At 44.0% G+C, this 23,033-nt stretch overlaps 1 protein-coding gene across 1 annotated transcript; it reads right to left on the reverse strand.

The window, feature by feature from the left end:
* Nucleotides 1-407: 407 nt before the first annotated feature.
* Nucleotides 408-22,791, reverse strand: LOC139644945 (phosphatidylinositol 4-phosphate 5-kinase type-1 gamma-like). The gene is made up of 17 exons (XM_071520484.1): nucleotides 22,698-22,791; nucleotides 18,660-18,688; nucleotides 18,376-18,465; nucleotides 17,951-18,081; nucleotides 17,711-17,828; nucleotides 15,730-15,882; nucleotides 14,812-15,111; nucleotides 13,983-14,188; nucleotides 13,760-13,843; nucleotides 12,698-12,746; nucleotides 12,258-12,342; nucleotides 11,913-12,092; nucleotides 10,616-10,772; nucleotides 10,379-10,447; nucleotides 9,726-10,275; nucleotides 7,145-7,260; nucleotides 408-474 (listed from the first exon to the last, which is right to left on the reverse strand). Exons 1-17 carry the CDS (start codon nucleotides 22,789-22,791, stop codon nucleotides 408-410), a joined length of 2,478 nt encoding a protein of 825 aa, XP_071376585.1.
* Nucleotides 22,792-23,033: the final 242 nt, after the last annotated feature.

Raw genomic sequence — 23,033 nt, forward strand, 5'->3', positions numbered from 1 at the left:
TTATGAATGGTTGATCCTGTAACTGTGTTTGGCACGCTGCTTGTCTCCCCTCTCACCAAAGAACATCCACATGCAGCACAGCTCTACACCGCGAGACCTTTGATAAATACCTAGACTTAGTGTCACGACAAGCTCTTCCGTTCCCATTCACCACCACAGAGCACTGCCTGTAGGTGTTTCAACTTCGGATGAAAGGAAAGTGATCGATCACACGGATGAAAAAGGACACAGTTTAGGGCTGAATCCACATCGATTCATTCCAGACTGAGCAGTGGTGGTTTTAACCCTAAAAGACACTCTTGTTATATTGAGGAGGGCAGCTCAAATTGAATCTTTCTCTGTCTCGGCGTCTCAGTGGGAGGCGATTGTGGGTTTTTGTCCCCAGATTAGGGCGGTTATAGAGCTAGCTAATCCTGCCGGCTCTTCCATGTGGGAGTGGCAGTGGGGTGTCTTTGCTGCGCGGCCAGCCGTACTCTAATGGGTGTGAGATTGGGGTTTACGCGAGCACGCTCACTCACACACACCCTGAGACACACAACACAAAGTCTAAATTTGTTTCAGGATTAAAGGCATCACCTCAATGACTGACATAATGCCACAGGCATTCCCACGGTAACCCTGACGAGGTTGGCCTGTATGTGTGTGCGTGTGTGTGTGTGTGCGTGTGTGTGTGTGTGTGTGTGTGTGTGTGTGTGTGTGTTTGTATGTGTTTGTGTGGCTGCATTTCTAAATTCTGCATAGGAGAAAAACAGAGAAGAGAAGCAAAGCGAAAATGAGAGGAGAGACAAACACACACACACACACACGCACACACACGCACACACACGCACACACACATCTCCAGTCCCTCTAGAGAAGCAGCTGCCCAAGTTGGCAGGCCATGTCCCTCTCATTATGCTGGCCAGTCACTCGTGTCCTGGCTCCCTCTCCCCTGCTGCTGCTGCTGCTGCTGCTGGACAGGTAGCATCTGACACACATTAGCCTGCTATTAATGACTTCTGCTGCAGCCATTATCACACACTTAGGGAGAAACACCCCAGGGTGGCATTTTTGCAGTGACATGCATTATATCCAAAAGCATCCAATTTTATCCCAACTCCAGATACGGGTGCACACACTCTGCCTCCTCAAAGTTCAGCAAAACAAACTGTTTTTCTGTCATACACGGTTTGGTTTCATTGAAATTTCCTTGTTTCTTTACTTCTACGTTTCTTTACCTCTAACAGTAAGATTCCAGGTTGTCTGCGGGTTGGACTCAGAGGTCACTAAGGAGCGGGGGTGTGGTCACTGGACCTCCCACGTCTCCTTCATTGTTGACCCATGATCCCAAGGGGAATACCACTGTGATTAACATTAATCCTACTAGTCTGTTCACAAACAACTCAGACACCATCTCAGAGCCTCCAACCTCACCAGCAGGCTTTTCCGACTCCATCCTCTTCTACTCGCAATCCAGTTCAGTTTTTGCTATTGTGTCTGTCAAAGGGTCATCGTCAGTTGACAAAATTTTTCCATCCCACCCCCCACAACATACAAACCGTACCGTGGTCACAGTATTGAGGAATAGGATCACCAAGCACCTTCCCTCCATTGATTGCCATGAAGATTATGAGTGCATAGGAATCTGGTCTTCCATGTCATAACCAAAACTACAGGAGGAAATAGAGGAAAGTGTCACAGGTTGGTGATGGAGAATTTGACTTGACATATCGAATTATACTTAGTTATTTTTCTTCACCAGACACAAATCGTACCCACAGTATTGAGGGACTAAAGGATTATCAAGATTATCCGGCATTCATGCACCATCCCTTCACTGATTGCCATGAGGATTAGAATGGGAATCTGGTCTTCCATGTCAAAACCAACACATGTAAACAAGCCTATAGAGGAAAGTGGAGAATTTCATAGCCCTTCAGTTCCAAGTAAGAATGTCGGCAAGCTGGCCTAGAGGTCTGACAGACTGCAGAGACTTGGATCCTTGTGCCAGCCAGTGCGTCCTGTCAAAATGTCCTTGATCGAGACATTGAATCCCTACCTGCTGACTCATTGTACTGTAATTCATTTGGGATATGAGCCTTCAGCCAAAAATGCAAACAGTGCTAACAAGCTGTTTTGGGGGAACTGAAAGACATAAGGAGATACTTTTTCACCACAACTTAGAGGTGAACAAAATAACAAAGTGAAGCTCTACTGTCAAGGCATCCCTTCCCCGACAGAGTTCACTTAATATGAGCACCAAACTCTGCATCAGACACAGAGCAGACAGCACAGAGTTGACCATTATGCACAATTACCCACTAGAGAGGAAAATCTAACTCCACAGCTTCAATAATATTTTCTTAAGATCAGGTGGATAAGAGAATGACGGGTAGATTCTACATAAGCAGAGCCGAGGGGGAAATGGGTAATTATCACTGAATATCGCCGACTCTGAGACATGGTACCACACAGAAAGAACTACCATTACTGGTGTTTTGACTGAAACTCAATACACCCTCGCTGTCTATGTGTGCGTGTGTGTGTTTTGCGCAAGCATCCAAGTCATCCAATTTCAATATCCAGGCTCACACGACACAGACGGGGATACCAAAACGCATGAGAGCTCCTCCACAGCTCTGCACCGCGATGAAAGCCTGCAGGTTTTGATGAACCTCTACAAAAGCAGCAGGCGGCATTCATTTTCCATACCTCTATAGAGAACATCAAGTTAGCAAAAAAGCCCCACAAGCGAGAGAGAGAGGGAGATTTAAGAGAGACGGATGGAGGAAAAAGGCGCCAGCAGGCTGGCAAGGAGAGTTTTGCCCTTCATCAGCCCTCCATCCCTCTATCCCTCCATCTCATTAAGGATGGATAGATGATCAATAGGAGAGAAGCAGTGCAAGGGGATTAGGATTAGAAATCGATGGCTTTGTTTTCTCCAGCCGGCCAAAGATAAACACTGCCTTAAGACACTGACAAGGCAACGCAGAGACTTTCACAGCGTTTCATGTGTGTGTGTGAGAGGGCACGGCGCTCTCGCTGTGCGGACAGGCAGGCATCTGCTCACAGCTTCTCACACCCCGTTAAAGAGAGGCACTTCGATCCCTTTCACTAGATTGGGAGAAGCGGGGGATGGGCTCGGATCCAAGTAAACAGGTTTTAGAGACTCTGCTCGTGTTTTGTAGACTTTTTCCTCAGCACACCACCATGCTAGGCTTGTTGTAATGTTTCAAGATGTTCTGAGAATAGCTGGAGATGACTGGTGGAGGGGTGATATCGGAATACGCCGGCTCCAAAGAGCGGCGATGCTCCTGAAAAACCTGAGTGGGCTGCAAGGGCTGAGGCAAGGCATTCTGGGTAGGTGAGGCTTTAACTCCCACACAGAAATTCAAAAACATACCCCCTGCTTTGATCTCTCTCTCCCTCTCCCTCTCCCCCGTCCTCTCTCTCTCTCTCTCTCTCTCCTTCCCTCTCTTTCACTCTCTGTCCTTTACACACACACACACACACACACACACACTGCACACTCTCCCTGTTTGTGTTGCTTTTCTCCCCTGTCTCCTTTGAAAGAACAAAGGCATTTGTTTATGTTTCCTGCAGATGAAAGCTCGGCTTTGTGACGGCCCATTTCACCCCAGGTACAGATGCCGGTGCACCATCATTTTTCTTTAAGTTCAAGCTCTGAAATCCTTTGAAAGAGAGGATTTTAGAATACTTTTACTATGATAAGTATATTTTCTTCTTATTTACTTTGTGTTAAGCTGTATTTTCTGATAGCCGTAATAATATTGTTCCCTTTGACAGTTGTTATTTTCCATCATTCATTCATTTTCTCTACCCGCTTATTCCTATTTAGGGTCACAGGCCGCTGCTGAAGCCTATCCCAGCATGCATTGGGAGGAAAGCAGGGAGACAGCCAGGCCAGGTTGCCGGTGCATTGCAGGGCTAACACAGATAGACAGACACTCACATTCCCATTCATACCTATGGGCAATTTAGAGTCTCGAGTCCATCTGACTTGCATGTCTTTTGACTGTGAGAGGAAACCCACGTGAAAACGGAGAGAACATGCAAACTCCACACAGTCAGTGCGAGAGAGCTGTGTGTGTGTATGTGTGCGTGTGTGTGTGCGTGTGTGTGTGTGTGTGTGTGTGTGTGGTGGGAGGGTGGGGGGGATGGGGAGGGGAAGGAGGGAAGAAGGAGAGGGACAATTTCATTCCAGGACAATTGGCCAGGTGGCTGCTGATCCTTGTCCATCACACATTCCATCATGGCCCGACATGGCTGACTTGTCACCCTGAGTGACATTCGCAACACTGTCTTACACATACACTTAACACACAAGGGCACACACACACACGCACACACACACACACACACACACACACAGGTGAACACACACTATGCTCACTGTCATTTTTTGCAGGTGGGCTCATGAAACACACTGCATGTATTCTCTCACCTATACCGATAACATCTTTCTGAGGATAATTCCTTGCGTAGTTTCTATTGTACTTTCCCATATATTTCATATTTCATCTTTGATTTTTGTTCTCTGGTTTCTCTCTGTCTGCATGTGTGCGTGTGTGAGAGAGAGATAGAGAGATATGCAGTGTATATATATATATATATATATATAGAGAGAGAGAGAGAGAGAGAGAGCTTGTTTTACCGCAGATACTCAACCAACTTCCCGAAGGACTGCTTCGGTTGAAGCCATATTGATCCATGTCTGACGGTTTATTTTAGCACCGGAGCATATAAACTCTTCTCCCTCTTTCTGTGAAGACATGAAGAATTCATACCATGATGGTTATGGGTGTTAGAATGTCAGTGAGATGTGGAGGGGTGAGAGAAGGGCCAATGGAGGCTTTTGACACGATGTGATCTTTACAAAGAACAGACCAAAATGAATTATGGCCCAACAGGGAGCTCATATATAAGGATGTGCCTTCATGAAATCTAATATGCCAGTGCACTTATAGAGTCTTGAAGCTTCTGGTATTCAAGATTTTAAATTGAGATTTCAATCAAGCTGTAGCAGAATTTAAACACTTTATTTCTGAGATATTCTGTTGCCATCTAGTGGCCTGATTATGCAAATACAAGTTTATTATTCAACCAGGTGAGAGGGCTGATCTTGTGCTTTGCTGCTGGTGTGTGAAAGCTACACATTTTATGAAAAATATGTAAAGTAAATCCACCAAAATCTTTTTTTTTTTTACACAACATAATCTTTATTTTCTTTTACACAGTGATGAGCTATAAACACTGTTGCCTACAAACAGGCATATTGATTTCAGCAGACACAAATATTACAGTAATATGTCACAGCAGTGCTCAACAAAGACAGCGAAGTCTATGGTAAATCTTGTTGCAACAAGTATTCCCATGTATGGAAGAAGGAAGATGTGGTTATAGCAAGTACTGTATGTAGATCTCTTTTCTGACTTTCTGTACATAAAACTGTTATTTCCTTTAGTTCATTTCTTTATTTTATTTTGTTTATTCATGATTGTCCCAGTGCCAGTACAGACAGCGGGGATGTGCATATTTCATAGTTCTCACACAGCCAACATGCTTATAGCTGGTAGCAGAATTTCACGGCCTATAACAACATATGGAATTTACACTTTTGACAATTAGGCAGGACAAAAACAAAACAAAAAAAAAACATTATTTGTAACATTTACGTGTCTCTCAACTACACATTCATACACATGCAAACACTCACATGCACACACAGAGACATACGGGCACATACAGACTTACATGCATGAGTGTAAGCACACACACACACACACACTTTATCTACAATTTACAAAACATAATTAGATTCACTTTTTTTTTTTAAATATCTCCCCTGTCTTCCTAAATCCTGAAAAGGTGTAATTGCATGGCTCCTATTGTTTTGACTCTGATTCAAAGATTCTGTATTTATTCACAAAATATTTGCATATAAATGGGAAAAAAAATGTATATATGTATCTCTTATTTATTTTCTTCTTCATTCTGCGTGATCCAAAAACAATTTTGAAAATGAGTGAGTCAGTAAGGCATTATGAACACAAACATACATTGTCAGATCAAAGTTTCTTAAGTGGACCACCAGACACTACTGAAAAAAAACAGATCACTGAGAGAATACTGTGCATACATAACACACAAAGACATCAACTGACTGCAATTTCAAACAATGGATGAAAGCAAGATGAAAGATAACAAAACATGTACAGTTTCAAAAGACCTCAGCTGGATGTACATTGTTAAAGTGCTAAAAATAAAATTATATACATTTTAGATTTTGTGAAAAGACATGCCCCCGCCCCCCTTTTTGAAAAGTTAATAAAAATAAATACATGAATCAATGCTAAAGTAGTTGAGCATTAGTCAAGGAGGGAAATCAAGGTAACATGTTTGTCCATATTGCATAGCCAGAGCTGGTACAGTGTAGCGTGACTTACTCACCCATGAACACTATATGGAAACACTATGAAACCTCCGCTCCAGGCAGGACGACTGCAACAACACCTGACTGTTTTTTTTTTGTTGTTTTTTAACTAAAAGACCAAAGCTTGCTCACCAAGAGACAAGAAAAGAATATTCAGAACATGATATTGGTGACAGGACATGGCTTTGGGACGCCAAAACAGAGGAGGAGCACGTTCCACAGCACAACAAAACCAGCCACAGTGCCACTCCTTCTACCTTAGCTGATTGTATGTGATTTTAGTTTATTTCTCTTCCTGATGGTAGTCACAAACTCCAGGAATTGAAGCTGAATGTCTTTTTTTTTTTTGCATACTATTTAGATAACAAGTGTGTGTCTGCGCATGTATGTTTGTATGCTTATATACTTGTTCCTGCATGTGTGTTTTTCGTTGGTCTCCCTCACAGTTGGCAAAGCAAGCCTCCACATGCAGCTTGGACAACCGGCAATAAAGATCAAAACTTCATAGTGTCCTGGTGGCTTTATGATACGTCAGAGCTTATCAGTGCAGAGTCAGGCTCTGGCTCCACCCATCACTTCCATTCCCACTGACAAGTTACTGCTGGAGGAAAGAGAGAGAGAGAGAGAGAGAGAGAGAGAGAATACACCGTAAGAGAAAATGCAGGTATCTACCCTTCTCTTTCGTGTGATATTATGACATGAATGCAGCACCTAGATAAAGCATGAATGAAGTGTGTACATACTGTCTCACTCTCCCCATCCAAGCTCCTTCTGGACTCTGAGCCGCCGTGTAGAGGAGAGTACACCCAGCTCCGATCCTCCTGAGTCTGCTGTTACCAAACACAGCCAGCAGAGGGCAGCAGCACAAGAGGAGAGGAGAGGAGGAGGAGAGGAGAGGAGAGGAGAGGAGAAGAGGAGGAGGAGGAGGAGGAGAGGAGAGGAGAGGCACATGTATAAAGACATTCCCCAAACATTGGACAGTTTAAAGCTGCATTACGCAATTTTGCACATTGGTGGCTCCAAATAGCATTGAGAGGTAACTGTTTGAAAAATCCGAACTTCAACACTCAGAAATCATGTAACGTGACGTCAATAAACTGCACACAGCACGCTCATGTTTACCAACCCAGACAGTCTGTGATGCTTTATACCAAAGGAAACCAAAGGGACGAGAGAGGCAAAAGATCTGATGTTAAGTTCAGTTTATATTTCACTTTTGCATTTGTGTACACTTTTAAGAAGTTGTGTACACTTCTGGTGAGCAATTCTGAAATTCTAGTGCGCGCATCAGAATTTAATTTGCCTGAAATGGGGCAAATCTACAGGGTCTCAATTAAGGGGGGTGGGACGCTCCTCTCTACTGCAGCCCCACTTTGTGGTTTACGCTGATAAGAAAGGTGTCATTTTACATCAAAATCTTGCCTAGTGCAGCTTTAATAAACAGGAGGTTGTCAATGTCACTCAGAGAGATTTCATTCCAGCCAGGCACGACAACACTAATCAGCTCGTCAGCTCTCAGAACTAATTATACCCGAGTGCTACGGGCCGTAAGCTGGAGGGAACTCATCACTAGGAGCACAAAGCCAGTGCAAGCTGCAGTGTGCTCCTGATAAGTGCAGGTCCAAGACGCTCAAACATTTTCCATTTTCCCTTTATTGGTAGCTGCATGCTCCGCTAAAATGCATGTAGTCATGGCCCTTCAAAAGTTACAGTTTGAATTTGCAGTGCTTTTGTGTAGACTTAAACACAAAGTCATGTGAAAAGCATGGTGTCTGTGTTCTACTGTACTGACATGACTTTTGAAGGTCCATAAGCCGCTGTGCTTGTGGCAATCCCAAAATGGAGCAGCTACCAGGAGTGCGATGGTACATGGAAACGAACATCTCCTAGCATGACAAATGACTCTCACTACCATGGTGGTGACTTACATTGTAACTTGAGCTAGAGTTTAGCTTACGGCGGCCAAGAACTGGAGAGTACACCCAATATCTGCCATCTGCATACTGATGGATGGACACACACACACACACACACAGATGCACACACATACGCATATAATATGTGCACAGGAGAAGGGTGGGCATGGAGAGAGTTGAAGGGAAATGACAATAGGGGAGAAAGATGAGGGGAAGGCATTAGGAGGGGTATGATGGAGGAGAGAGAAAACAAGGAAAGAATAAGGAAAAGAATGGAGAATGAATGACATTATGTAAAATATAAAATGATTCACACAAAATAAATCAGATGAGAACTATGCAGTTTTATGGAGATGATGATGACAGGGTGCATGAATGCAGATTGACAGATATAAATACTGTATGCACACACATCATGCTGTGCAGGACACACAACCCCGATGTATTGCTGATACATTCAAAAGCATGAACTATGACTGGTGACAGCCTCGTGCTCCAGAAAGAAAATACATTTTGGTCAGTGAAAGCACCCCATATTACATGCACACTCCAACACACACCCTCCCCCCCTCACCCTCATAACTCTACCACGCTGTCCTGACTGGGCCACTGGAAGAGACCCAGTAAGCCGGACAAAAACAGAGAGAGGAAAAAGCATCTTTACTCTCTGGAAGAGGACTGACATTAAAACAACAGTGCCAAACGATGCCTGAACTGTACTGACCCAATAATAAAATAAAAAAAATGCATGGTGCTGTTCACATATTAGATCCTTAATGAAACAGTTAGCAGTCATGAAGGTTGATTTTCATGAGGGATTTTTTAAGGTTTCAATGAGTTTATCTGAGTGAGGCTGGGGGCACACTAGAGGATTATTGGGCCGATTAACACCATATTTGGCCAGCCAGAAAATCAGGAGAGGAAACCCTGCTCCGAGGCTTGGTTGGGTCAGAGGGTCTGCAAAGATGATCTGGTTGTGTGAGGAGTCCACAGATTCAATATCAACCATCCCAATCGACTTGCAGACTGATCTGAGCTGCCCCGATAATATAAAATTATCAGGACGGGGCTTATTTGACAAAAGTCGTTAAATGTTGTTAAATGTGTGAAACCCCGTCCTTGCCTGATTGTCTAGTGTGACCGTGAGCACGACTGAAAGACAACAAAATCTGTGAAATCCGTTGTTATGTGTATGATGCAAAGTGTTTTCAAAAGCGGTCAGGACCTTAAAAGTCTTCTAGTGTGTCCCCAGGCTGGAGGCAGTTCACTTTACAGCTCAGTTTGGTTTGGTTCAGTCATGCGAAACAGGCCTATTATCTCAGTTTCAAAATCCTCAAAAAAACAAAAAACCCCACACAACAGTGGGAGAGACTTACAAAGTAGATGTCGGAAACCTGCACCTCCCCATCCAAGGAGTTGTGGCTGCTGGACACAGACAGCTGATTGGACGGTGTGTGCGACGCTTGCCGGGGCACCTGGGGGCTCGGTGGGAGGGAGGAGGGAGGGGTGGAGGGCAGGTGAGAGGAGCTGAGGGCGGAGGAGTGAGGAGCCGCGGGGCGGATGGGAGTAAATGCTGAGGCGGGAGGGAGAGTGGAGGTTTTTAGAGCGGAAGGAGTTATTGAAGAATGACGAGTGGAGGATGGAGGGGCCGAACGAGGGATCGGAGAGGAAAGAGTGGAGGACTGGGCAGCTGCGGCAGAAGTGAAGGGATCAGCGGACGGATGGACGGATGAAGGAAGGGTGGAGGGCGGTTGGCCGGACGAGGGAGCGCTGGGAGCGGCAGAGACGGAGGAAGGAGGAAGGGTGGAGGAGGCATGTGCTGAGGGTGGACCAATAGAGGGAGGGGAGGATGAAGGGATGGCAGAGGACGAGGTGGACGACGTCACTTCTGTCATCTGTGTGAGCTCCGTGCTCTTTGGGACTTTACTGTGAGAAGCAAGAGAAGAGACGCTGTCAAAACACTGTCACACAGGGAGCTATGGATGCTATGTGTGTGTGTGTGTGTGTGTGTGTGTGTGTGTGTGTATACCTGAGCTCCACCTCCACTGTAATGGTCTCCTGCTTTTCCTCATGCACCTCAACTACCTCCTGTTGTGACCTGGAAGCACATGGGACAACACAGGATGTGACATCAGCAAGGCAAGGAAAGAGCGTTATGGTGAGAAGCAGCAGAAGCTATTTGGTGAGTGAATGCAATGCTGCTTTGTGTCTTTATGTCTTTGTACTGATTGGATATGACACTGCATATTCAGATGATGATGCTCACCTGACCACACTTGGGGAGTGCATTTGCCTCCTGTAGCGTGGGTGCTCCGGCGTGTCGAAGGGGGTGGTGGGTAAGGAGTTGTTGGAGGAGAGGGTGGTAGCGATGGATACTGTGGTGGCATCTTCAAAGGAAGGAGGCGTGCAGGGCAGCTCTCTCCCTGATTAGCATAATAAAATGACAGATATAAATAGATTGTGAGGTCTGAAATGTGATGCGTGATGTGGCAAGATGAGGAAATGCGGTGCTTTAACAGAATCAGTCATAGTAAAATATCTGAGCAACAGAAAGTATCAGTGTTTGTACCATGGAGCATACTACTGTCCTGCTTCTACGCTCAGCTGGACTATACACCTATACACCTCATATCGCTGTTGTCCTGTGAAAACCATGTAACTCCAATTTTGGTGATTTTCATGTTTTCACTTCAGTTGAAGGATTACAAGCTCCTCAGAGGGTTGAGAAAATTCTCCGACCTCTTGGGCTTATGAAACCAAAAGAAAATTCAAAGGCTAAAGTCAGAAATGCATTGTGATCAAGCTAAAACAAGGCTGTTTTTCTTAGTTCCTGAAAAGTTGACATTTTGGAGATACAGACAGTAACTGTAAATGATGAACATTTGCTTTTGCACACCCTGCACATATGACCTTGAACTGAACTGTATATCTGTGTACTGGTTGACTGCCCTTGTATCTGTAAAAGTTTTGGTAGCAAGGCAAGGATGCTGCTTATCCTCTTTGCCTTTATTGCATGTATTATAGCACCTTTATTTATTGTATTGGTGTGAACACCTTGCTCTCTTCCTGTTCTGCTATATCTATCTATATCTAGTCTTGATTTGTTGTTTTTTTTACTTTGATTCTGCTGCCACAACAATGCAATTTCCCCACAGGGATCATTAAAGGTGCACCTCATTTCATGGAGAACGAGTGAAAAACAGGCACATCCTGTATGTCAACAGGTGCCAGACAGAAAACAGGACATAGTAGATGGAGTCTGCACACTGTATAGCTCCCAGAGGTCTATTTTATTAATACCACTAAGTGACATTTCGAGCTGTCATGCTCCTCATCACCTCATAGAAAATGAAAATGGCACAGTCAACTCCAAACAGCCAAATCTAGTAGGGTGCCAGGTTAAATAATAACAAGGTTAGCTTAATAAGTTGAGCGTGCCATTTTCACTTGCTATGAAATCAGGAGAACCTTTAATGATCCCTGTGGGGAATTTTTTCCTGGATATATCGCCTCATTTCATCTCGAATACAGTCTAGTGTAACGGAGTTTACAAGAAGTCGTACCGTCGTCCTCCAGCATGGGGAAGCCACGAGCTCCTCGTAAGTTCTCCAAGTTGTCCAGGTTTTCCTGCCTCTCGTCACTCACTGAGGGACGCTGGCCGCCCGACGAGCCTGCTCCAGGACCACTGTTCTTGGACATGGACAGAGCCCCTCGCCCCCTCTTAGACGGAGACGACCGCAGTGCTGTGAGTGCAGAGGGCAGAGGACAGGTTACTAGTACGCTCATTCAAAAAAAAGTAAGATGTCATGATAATTAATACAAAAGAAAACAAAAAAATTCCTTCATTAATATTGTTGTTATCGAGCGTAACGTATGAGAGTGTGGCTCATGCTCATGTGTAAACTCACAGCAACTCTTCCTGAACACAGTGGAGCTGCAGAATTTGTAGAACCTTTCAGCGTAGAAACCAGGTCTGTGAACCGACACTGTGTCCTGAGAGAAAAGAGAGAAAAAGAGAAAACAAAGAGAGAACAGAGGAAAAGAGACATGTGAAGAGTCAGAGCAACAAAGAGGGCAAGATAGAGAGAGAGAGACAGAAAGCATGACTCATTGATGCGTGTTTGCTGAATTATTCAACTGTAAGCAGAGCAGCAGAGAGCGGTAGGAGCAGCAGAGGCCTTTTCACAGCGCCTATCAGATGCTGACTGAATGTCCTGCCCAAACAGTTTCTGTAACTTCACACACGCATGACCAAACCGCTATGAAACAGCTCAGCTCATTCTGATCTGGCTTAACTAGGTGTGGTTTGCTTGGACAGACTTTTATCAATTATGTGAAAGCTACTCACTCCGTCATGGATGAGGGACTTCCACGAGTGCTCCAGTTTCTTAATCATCCTGTCAGACAAGAAATTAAATGATTTCATTCAACTCATTCAATGACTCATTGTTATTAGCGGGCAAGAGAGGGTGGGATCAGTAGCTATGGCTCCACTTGTCATTTTGGCATGATTAATAGATCTGATTCAAAAGATCAGATTTTATGATAGGCCTCTCACATCTCTCTATAGCCACACTTGCTGTGAAAATAGAGGTTATGTGTCTCCTATGGCTGTATATTTATTTCAATTTGTGTCTGAATTACTTTTTCCTCCTTTCTGATAGAAGATCTGATGCCAGTGTGAGAAAATACATTTTTTGTGCATTTAAACCTGTCACTTAATATGTTCTACTATATCTACTATACAAATTTATTATCATGTCAATTTTTTCAGATTTTTCGCAATTCTTTTTTACTTTTCTCGTGAAATACTGATTAGTTTTCAGCCTCTAGGCTTCCTCTGACAATCAAATGAAGCAACACCTGAAAAGAGAAAAGGCTGAACTATTTATCACTCTGCATATGCAGCCTGAAATGGGGGGGTTGCAAGTAGGCATCACTGTGTTTTAAGGGGTCACGAGCCAAAAAGGTTGAGAACCACTGGGTTAGTAGGTGTTAAAGGTGCTACGTGTAGCATTATTAAACACTAATATATAATTAGTAAAATAAATTGTGATACCTTTGTATATGCAACTGGCCATTGGTATTTTTAGTGCTTGTGTTTCTCAAAATTAAGACCACATGTCCCATAAACCCTGTTTCTTCAGGCCGAGGATGCTGCTACTTGGCCTCGGTTTATTAAAGAGGATAAACATGTTGGAAGTGATTTTTCCATCGGCCTTTCACTGATTCTGCCATCTGGCATTGTGAGAAACTCTGAAAGCTTAGGCTGGTAGAGGCTGCAATCTTCTCTGCGATGGTCTCGTTTGTTTATAGTAATTATATCAATGTTTCATAATTGATGCAGTGTTGATTTGATATTAAAATGCTATACCTTTATAGCACCTGTAAAGCCAACAGTGATGTGTACCTGTAGGACTGTAGGATGTCAATGATTCCAATGAACAGCAGGAGGCGCTCTCCTTTGCCACCCACGGCTGGAATACCACCCATACTGGACACAGAGGAAGAAGGTGTGACTTTAATTTAATGATCTGCTGAGCATACATCATGAAATGGTGTGTGTGTGTGTGTGTGTGTGTGTGTATGCATGTGTCTGTGTACATGAATACGTTGCTGTGTGTGTGACTTACGTGTCATCGTGGTCCAGTGTGTCCCTGCATGTGGAGCCTCCCTGTATAGACTCCATGGCAGTGGAGTACAAGGCTCTCTGGGCTGCAGGCTTCTTCTCGTCTCCCACTGCAGGTGAACCCTGGGCCTGCTGGTCTCTCTCCGCCTGGGTCTGGTTGTGGACCCCGAGCAGCAAACTGTAGTCCATGATCTTAAAACTCTCCAGGACCTGGCACGCAACACATACATGATTTTTTCAAGACATTTTCTACACTGACCAGAAAGTCACAACATTTTTATGTGTGGAATTTATTTTCCAGCCGGGTTAGCATTTAGCATAAGCATAACACATGCTCACATCTTTCCAATCCACTCCCTACTCCTACCTTCCCTACATTCCTCTACTCCCTTATTTTATCTTTCAATCGCTTTCTCCTTGCCCTTTTCTCTCTCATCAGTCTTTCTAGATAGCCTGAAAGCAATATCTGGTCCGCTTGTATCACAGTTATTCTATTTATTTACCAGCCGTGCCGCTTTGTTAAAATAAGAAATGCAAACTGTGCTAACAAGCTATTTCTATGAACAAGGACACACAGTACCACACTAGGGGAACATAGGCTAATATGTGAATGAGTTACTTTCTGGATCCATGAGGTGCTTTGCATTTAAAAATGGGGACAAGTATGGACACTTTTTCACACAATAAGACAAGTTTTAGGTGAAGAAAAAAACAATAAATTGCAATTCCAAAGATATCCCTAGTCTAAACTAGCCCCCTCTATTCCCAACCTCACCCTCTCCTCATCTCTTCCCATTCCATTCCTCCATCCCTACCCCCCTTCTCTCTCTCACCAGACAGTCTCTCTGCAGGGTTTTGACCAGGGCGCTGTATGTGTCCTGGTCCAGATTGAGACCTTCAGGAACATCGTTCAGGAAGTCCAGGTCTTTAAAGGTGGGCCTGGACTTCTCCCTCTCCTTCTTGGACGCTCGCCTCTTGTAGGTGGAGCCCTTCAGGTCGAACTTGAGGTGCATGCGTACGGCGCGGGGCAAAACATTGTTCATCACAACAATCCTGATGTTCTTGCCCCCAGACTGGACGCAGTAGAGGCCAAAGAACTTTGGCAGTAAAGTCCGGGGGTTCTGGTTCAAGTTCTGGAGAGAGGCAGAAGTAGAGGAGGCAGGGAGGAGAGGAAGAGGTGAAGGTGGAAAAGGTACTGTATAATGATTGATAATAAGACTTGTAGGGTATTTCTGCTTGCAGGGCTATCAGTAACTTGGCCCCAGTCCCGTTCACCTGCCAGACAGCGTGACTCACCTGCAGGCCTCGGCCCGCCTGTCCCTATCATGTGCATGCTTAACCTGTTAAGGAGTGCTTAGCGCGGGTCGTGGCCAGGCACAACCTCTCTCCTTTTGTCTAGCACAAAGCTACTGGCTAGCGTCACTGCTGACCAGAGTCAACAACAGGGGGTCGGATAAAGAGGATGAGAATGACCAGTAGCTTAAAACACTGTCTTGCTCTCACACAAATACACATGCAGGCACCCGACTGCAGCCTAATGTTTCTCAAGTCTCTGAATGGGCACATTGTATTACAAAATCTGTCTTTCAATCAACTGGATTATGACTCCTTGCATTTTCCAAAGGATGAAAATTAATTCCGTAGAAATTAAATATTTGCTGTGCATGGAGTAAAAATGGGGCTTCTGCAATAACTAGTTTCCCAAAGTTACTGAGATTATTCTGATGAGGGAGGGGCTTGATTTGACTCACCATATAGTATCCAGGAAGTAGTTTCTGCAGAAACTCAGCCTCCTTGTGCTGGACAGTTTTGATGATGAACTCGTCATCACAGGTCACATAGAATATGGAGCCGCTTGCCCCCGGATTTGACAACTCAATCAATGGCTCGTTACATAGAGAATACTAGACACAGAGACACAGAAGAACCTATTTTAACATTTAAACCAGTTTAGTATCATACACAGGGATCACTGACACATATCCTACAAAATAAAAACTTGACCCAAAATCACAAAAGATTCTTTATATAGAACATCAGAGGAACTATAACAAGTGAACCAGTCTTAAAGGAATAGTCTGACCTTTTGGCAAAGAGGCTTTTTGAAATTACAATTTTATAATGAGTAGTGCATTCTGTATTTTTGTACTTTGCTGTGGTGCATGCTAAGGCTTTAGAATACTGTTAACACTTCATAGACAGTACAGGCTAATATCGTATAGTCTCAAAATGTTGGCTCCAATAGAATCTCCAATAGAGTTACCAAATGGTCAAGCCAATAATACATGCCCACTCACATGCTCATCAGCAGTAAAAGGGACTCTACAATCAAAAACAATCATTTTTGATGATGCCTGCACTACACTGCAATAAAAGAGTTTGATTACTTATTACTGTATGTGTGTATACTACTGGCTACGGATAGACATCGTAGGGGTGGTTGGGCGGAATGATTTAGAAATCTAGGAGAGTAAATTGTGCATTACTGCACTTACACCCTGCAGTGTTAATGGAGGTTACATTACTATTTTGTGTTGTGAAATGTGGGTTAAAGGGCATATGCTTTTACAAGTGTAAGAATAACTCTCTGTAAAGTGGACCGATACAGACGCTTCCTAATTGTTGAGATCAACTCAGAGTATGATAATGATTTTGCATGTCCATTCATGATGTATGTATGAGTATGACAAGTGCACATCTCTTGTGTTGGATTAGTATAACATAGTATTAATTAATACTATTAATACTATAATAATTCTTACAGCTTAGTCAATCGAATGCACACACACACACACACACACACACACACACACACAAACAAGCAACAGACAGAGACACACATGTGCGGACACACGTGCGGACACCCACTCACACCCACACACCCACCCACACACCACACCCAGCCACACACAGCCAACGAAAACACAGTCAGCCCTCTGACTGAGACTGTCTGCTGCCATCACTTGGAGCTTAAAAAAGAAAGGTTTAGTCCACTAATCTCCATCTGGCACAGGTAGAATGTGAGCTTAAACGTGTGACTGAGTGCACTGTATGTCTGTGTGTGTGTGTGTGTGTGTGTGTGTGTGTGTCTGTGTGTGTCTGTGTGTGTGCGCACCCTTGCATGCGAGATATGTGAAGACATGTGCAGTAATAATTTCATGTGTATCTGTGTGTGCATGCTTGTCTTTGTCTGTGTGAGTGTGTGTATATATGTGTGGGTGTTTAATGCTTATCCTCAGAGCAGCAGAACGTGGATGTGGCAGGGGATCAGGTTTTCCTTGATAACCCCACAGGATGATCAGTCAGAGGGAACTTCATCCCTTCATACAAATCTATATTTAGCCCATGTAGTACTATCATCATATAGTATCTGCTACATATAGTATCTGCTACACTACTATCCCATCAAATGAATTATAACAACCGAGTGAAACAAAACAAAAAAGTGTCCAATTGTTAGTCAGATCTCTGTGTATTTCCACAGCATAATGTCAACACAATTGGGCCCACCTACATTGCCCCAAACGATGTCTTATAGGCTCTAGTTCCATTAAGCGATTAACAGCATTCTAGCTGTTTTTGAATTGGAAGGTATTGACCCGTTCAGGATAATTACAACAAATTAATAGGGTGCTAACTAATACTATGAGATCTTCTGGAGCAACTGATATATAATATATAATATATAATATAATATACTGATATAACTATATATTAAAATATATATCTCACCAGGTAGTCATCCGGTCGGATCCCAAAAAGCTCTCGGAAGTAGCGGAAGGCAACAGGGGCGTAGGTTTTAAACCTGAAGTCTGGGTAGTGGTGGGCTGGAGTGAGGTTGCTGCCCTCACTGCAGGGAGCAAGGTGGGGTCAAGAGCAAGGGTCCAGAAAGAGGGAGAGAGATTATATTAGATGCTGCCTATACACGATGCATATACACATAAACAAAAACGCGCATTCACACAAACACACCTGGGGAAGAAGATGCTTTCGACCACGTAGAAGTCCTGCATCAGCACATCTCGCTCAGGCTTGGAGCTGAGGTTGCCAACAGTGTATCCAATACCCAGCTGGATGGCCCCTTTCAAGGCAGAGGATGTGGTCTAGAGGGGGCAAGCAGAGAAAAGGACAATTGTGAGGCCAAGCAGACCTACAAACAGTGCTTAAGATGCATATATACACACTGGATTCGAGGAGAAAAAATAGGAGATGTGGGGGAGATGGGAGGGTAGACAACAAATGAGAAAAAAAAGAGATCCAAGGGGAAGGAGAGAGAGATGGGGATGAATGGGGCTCAGACACTGAGAAAGGGAGGAAACTGAAGGAGGGAGGGAGAGAGAGAGAGAGAGAGAGAGAGAGAGAGAGAGAGAGAACAGGAAGAAGAAGAAAAAGCCTACCTTCTTGTATGTTGTCTCTCCAGAGGCGTCCACTCTCCTGTGGCCGATCTTCTTCTCATGGGCTGCGCCCACTCCGAATGGGGACGGCATCTGGCAAAGGGAGAGAGAGAGGGGAAAAAAGCAAATATGTGTGTGATATATGTGCGGGTGTTGTCCCTTACAAGGATATATGGAAAGATTCTGTACAGGCAAACCTATATACACACACACACACACAAAGAGGGAGAGATAGAGATGGAGAAAGAGAGAGAGAGAGAGGTGTATACTGTGAAGAAGCCTCTCACCTCTGTTATCTGAGCCCTCTTGGCTGGATCTGTGGACAGCCAGAGAAAGAAGAGTAGACATATGAGAAACAGACAGGTTGAGAGGAGTATTCATCAGCACATCATTTAGTGTGACGTAGCAATTTATGATTTAGCAAGGAATGCCATCTTGGTGGGCATTAACCACGCAGGTTTGAGCCATGGTAGGTCAAGTATGAAACAGGTCTGCATAGGCACAGACTACTATCCTCAACAGCAGGCTAACTGATACAAGTATCTCTCATCTTCTGCTACATTTATTGGGGTAAAAATTATCCCTAGTTACAAATGGGATCCCCTGATTTGTTCTGCAGGTGCCCCGATGTGCCAGTCCTACTTCATGGTCCCACAATCTGTGGTTCAGATTATTAGAGTCAGAGGAAACCTGCATAGATATCATGAACGACTATCAAGGGATACCTCGCAAGGAAACCAGCACCATGACAAACGTAGAAGCTGCAAACCAACAACCTATATGTTGTTATAAAGGTACGATGTATAAAGTCAATATCATGCATATTTAATTCATCACTCAACTAAAAAGGATGTAAAATTAACTACATACAGATTTATTTGAAACGAAGAACCATCTCATTCTACATCCAGCAACTTTATTTATCCACACATATGATAACTTCATCAAGTTCATCCCAACTGGCTTGGAGGTTCACTCACCTGCAGAAGGCTTCAGTGTCTGCAGGTTACTAATTTTTTGATAATCCAGCAAAAGAAAAAAAAAGAAGTAAATACCAGGAGAAACCAAAATCTGAGAATCAGCAATCACAGACTGCTGTGAGGTGCAGTCAATGTTTTCTATTCCTGGAGCAGCCAGATTTGTTTTTTTACAAGGTGAAACTCTATTGGATTGACTTCCGCCCTAATCTGGTCGAGCTGCCATTGGCTGATGCCTCAAGACAATCATCAGCAGCCAATCACAAATGAGGATTAGGAGGCGCCACTGACACTAAGGATGCAACTGGACTAAAAGAGAACGAGAGAGCATTAAGGAAGGTGAAGTGGATGGAGAAGGTGAGGGGGAGAGACAGAGAGAGAGAGAGAAGAGGCAAACCATACAATTCACAATACTACTTGTCTTCAAAGACTGTTCAAAGACTACTTGTCTTACATTGTCATACTAATCTCCAGGTCATCTGAGGGTGAGGATAAGGGATGCTGCCACTGACAGAGCAGGGATAATATATTTTTAAGCCATGCTCAAGTACAACACACAGCAGATGTTGCTGTTTCTGAAGCACAACAGAAAACACTTCACACAGTAGTAGTACTCCATACATTGTAGAGTCCCTCTGTCATGCATCTATATTTTATTAGTAGTACAGTGGCCACATAACCTATTTCAGTGTTTTTCAACCCAGTCCTTAAGTACCCCCCCTATCCTGCAGTGTTAACTCTTGCACACCTGATTCAGTTAAGGGCCACACTTTCTTATGACTTAACTGAATCAGTTGTGCAAGACTAGAGGTACTTGAGGACTGGGTTAAGAAACACTGACCTATTTGATTTAATAACAAATGTAATATTGAATTGAATAGGCAAATGGTAGCGGTTTTTCTTCTTTTCGTGTCCCAGATGACTGGTTCCATATCATTATTTGTTCATTCTGACAATTGAAAATAGAACAAAACTGGCAGTTTGAGTGCCACAACAATGCAAGAGTAGTCATATTAGATGGTACTTTTATGAAGGCTATTTGTACACATTCAGTAGATTAAGTGAACAAAATACATGAGTCAGTGTGAATTGTCAAAAATCCAAATGGATATGCAGCATGTTTGATTAAAAACCCCGACATTAGTGTGGCAGGATAGTCATGCAGTTAAGGCCGCTGCTGACTAAGGCTCAAATCCCACCAGAGCTTTCTGTCCTGTGCCTCCCCTACTCCGGCTCCCCCTCTGTATTCCTTCTGCCTGAATGAATGAAAATTGCCAAAGGTGAGGTGAAAAATATATAAGAATGTCGTTGTGCTCTGATGTTGTTGTGGATGCATGGAACAAATTCAGGTGAAGTAAAAAGTAAAAAAGTCAGACTTATTCCGCACACTGCAAAAAATTAGCTGAACAAAAATCTAGCCAAAATAATCAATTTATTAACACAAATGCAGAGTGACAAACTCAAAGGTGCAAGTGCATCAACAAAGGTGAGTGGACCCTGAAAATGACATTGCTTTCTCTGATTCTTTTGTACACCTGTAACCTGCAGATTAATGCTGCATCGAAGCCTATCAGGCAGAACAATGAGGAGCATCCTGGGTCGACCGCACAAACAAACAGTGCCGGTAGGATTAGGGTCAGGCCAGAATAATGTGCCAATGAGCTGCAGACAACAACAGGACACCCTCACTGTAGCTGTCACTGTCTGGTTACTACATGTTGGTCTATAAGAGGCTTCAGGCCCATTTGTTTTGAACATCATATGTGACTGTGTTAGTGTAGTAACACTGTAGAGTTTACTGTACATTTCCTGAACGTTTCATTGGAACGTACATTCTAGTAATCGTCTCAGTGTTAGGAGAAGTATGCCTGGAGGCCTGTGTGTGTGTGTGTGTGCGTGTGTGTGTGTGTGTGTGTCAGAGTAAAGAGGATTAGACCTCTCCCTTGTCAGCTGAGAAAATGGCGGCCTGTTGCTGTGACATTAATATGACACTAAACAGAAGAGAAGACGCTCCTGGTGCCCCGAGAATGGAAAGGTTTCACTCTCTCCACACACACACAAGTACAATGCCACCAGCCTCTGGATACATCTGATAATCTGTGCACAATCATCCAGTGGAGCTGCACACATGTATGCGTGCGCACACACACACACACACACACACACACACACACACACACACACACACACACACGCAAAGACAACTTGTTGGAGCTACAACACCACTCTCTATATTAGAGAGATTATAGCACTCAAAGATGAGGGCAACATCTGCCTCGTACCTCTTATTGTAACTCTAAGTCTGGACAGAATTTCCTGAAGAACGAAATAAATATAAACATGTCACGCGTGTCCCATCGCATTTGTAGCCATGACATTCACAGCAATGCTTTGAGTTGCTGATACCCACCGGGGCTTCGTGTCTGGTTTATGTTATAATGCCATATCAGATTACATAAAGCACTCTTCAGATTTAGTAGGGAAGAGGGAGGTAAAGAGGGAGACGGAAAGAAATATGAAGAGGGATGGAGATTGAAGAGTGGAGCAGATGCCAGCTACCACTATAGCATGTGTGTGTGTGTGTGTGTGTGTGTGTGTGTGTGCTGATAAGATGATTATAGTGGCTAATGGGCAGCCCAGTGTGTGAGGGGGTTTGCATATAGGCAGCTGCTGCTGATGATGTGGGTACAAATGAGGTGCAGTTGATGCAGCCATCATAGCATATCCCACAACAGCTAGTCTCTGTGTCAGAGCAATAAATCAGTTGTTGTGGGGACTCTAGTTAGCTGCTTGGGTGTCTATAACGCCTCCCAAATGTGCACCTTGTTTTTGTGCCAGCCTGTGGTGAGCTGACTGACACTGTAGGCCATTTACAACAGAGCAGTAGTGACTTGAATCTTGACACTGTTGTTATCTAATCCAGCTATTCATTATTCATTTGCACAGCTTAGGTTTCTCTGACTACACTCTTCACTCTGCCTCAGTGGCAAAATATCTTTAAAATCCTAACACTAAATCTCTGTTTCGCCATATAGTCTAGCCTTTTCTGTGTGTGTGTGTGTGTGTGTGTGTGTGTGTGTATGTGCCACGTGTGTATTTATGATGAACACGACTAACGACAAACCCTGACCTGTCACATACAGAGGCTATGATCATAAGCCTGTCTTGCCGATCTTGATTCATCAAGGTTCACCTTTCAGATAGTATTGGCCACTTGGTCCCAACTTCCTATCCCCAATGCACCTGCTGTCATTGGCAACTGGGCTTCAAATGATAACACGATGCGACCATTTGTCGTTGTCCAGAAATAAATTAAAGCAGCTGTTACAGGAGGGAATGCATACGAACCGGTGTCCCCCAGGTCCAGCTGTAGAGAGAGGCCGGCGGCCGCTGCCTCGCTCGGTCTCCCGCCCTCCCCGGTTACCGCAGTCGTCTCGTCCATCTCCCGGTTCCCGACGACGACGCGCAGCCGTGTCCTTCGTCAATGAGAATCCGATGCGGTGGTATGCGCGTGGACACGATTTGGACTCCTTCTCATGTCAACTGCTTGAACATTAGAATCGAATTGCCGACTACATAATTTTCCGGATCTGTATTTGTCGTTGTGTGTAGCGGGCCGTGTCAGTCACGTCCAGAGCCAGCGGTGCTTCATCTCAGCTGCGGTGCGTCATTCTCACGCACGGA

The sequence above is a fragment of the Centroberyx affinis genome, unplaced genomic scaffold, assembly GCF_046629955.1.
Source record: "Centroberyx affinis isolate AG114_WGS23_722 - 3 ecotype Tasmania unplaced genomic scaffold, CSIRO-AGI_Caff_v1 ptg000804l_1, whole genome shotgun sequence".
Classification (NCBI taxonomy): domain Eukaryota; kingdom Metazoa; phylum Chordata; class Actinopteri; order Beryciformes; family Berycidae; genus Centroberyx; species Centroberyx affinis.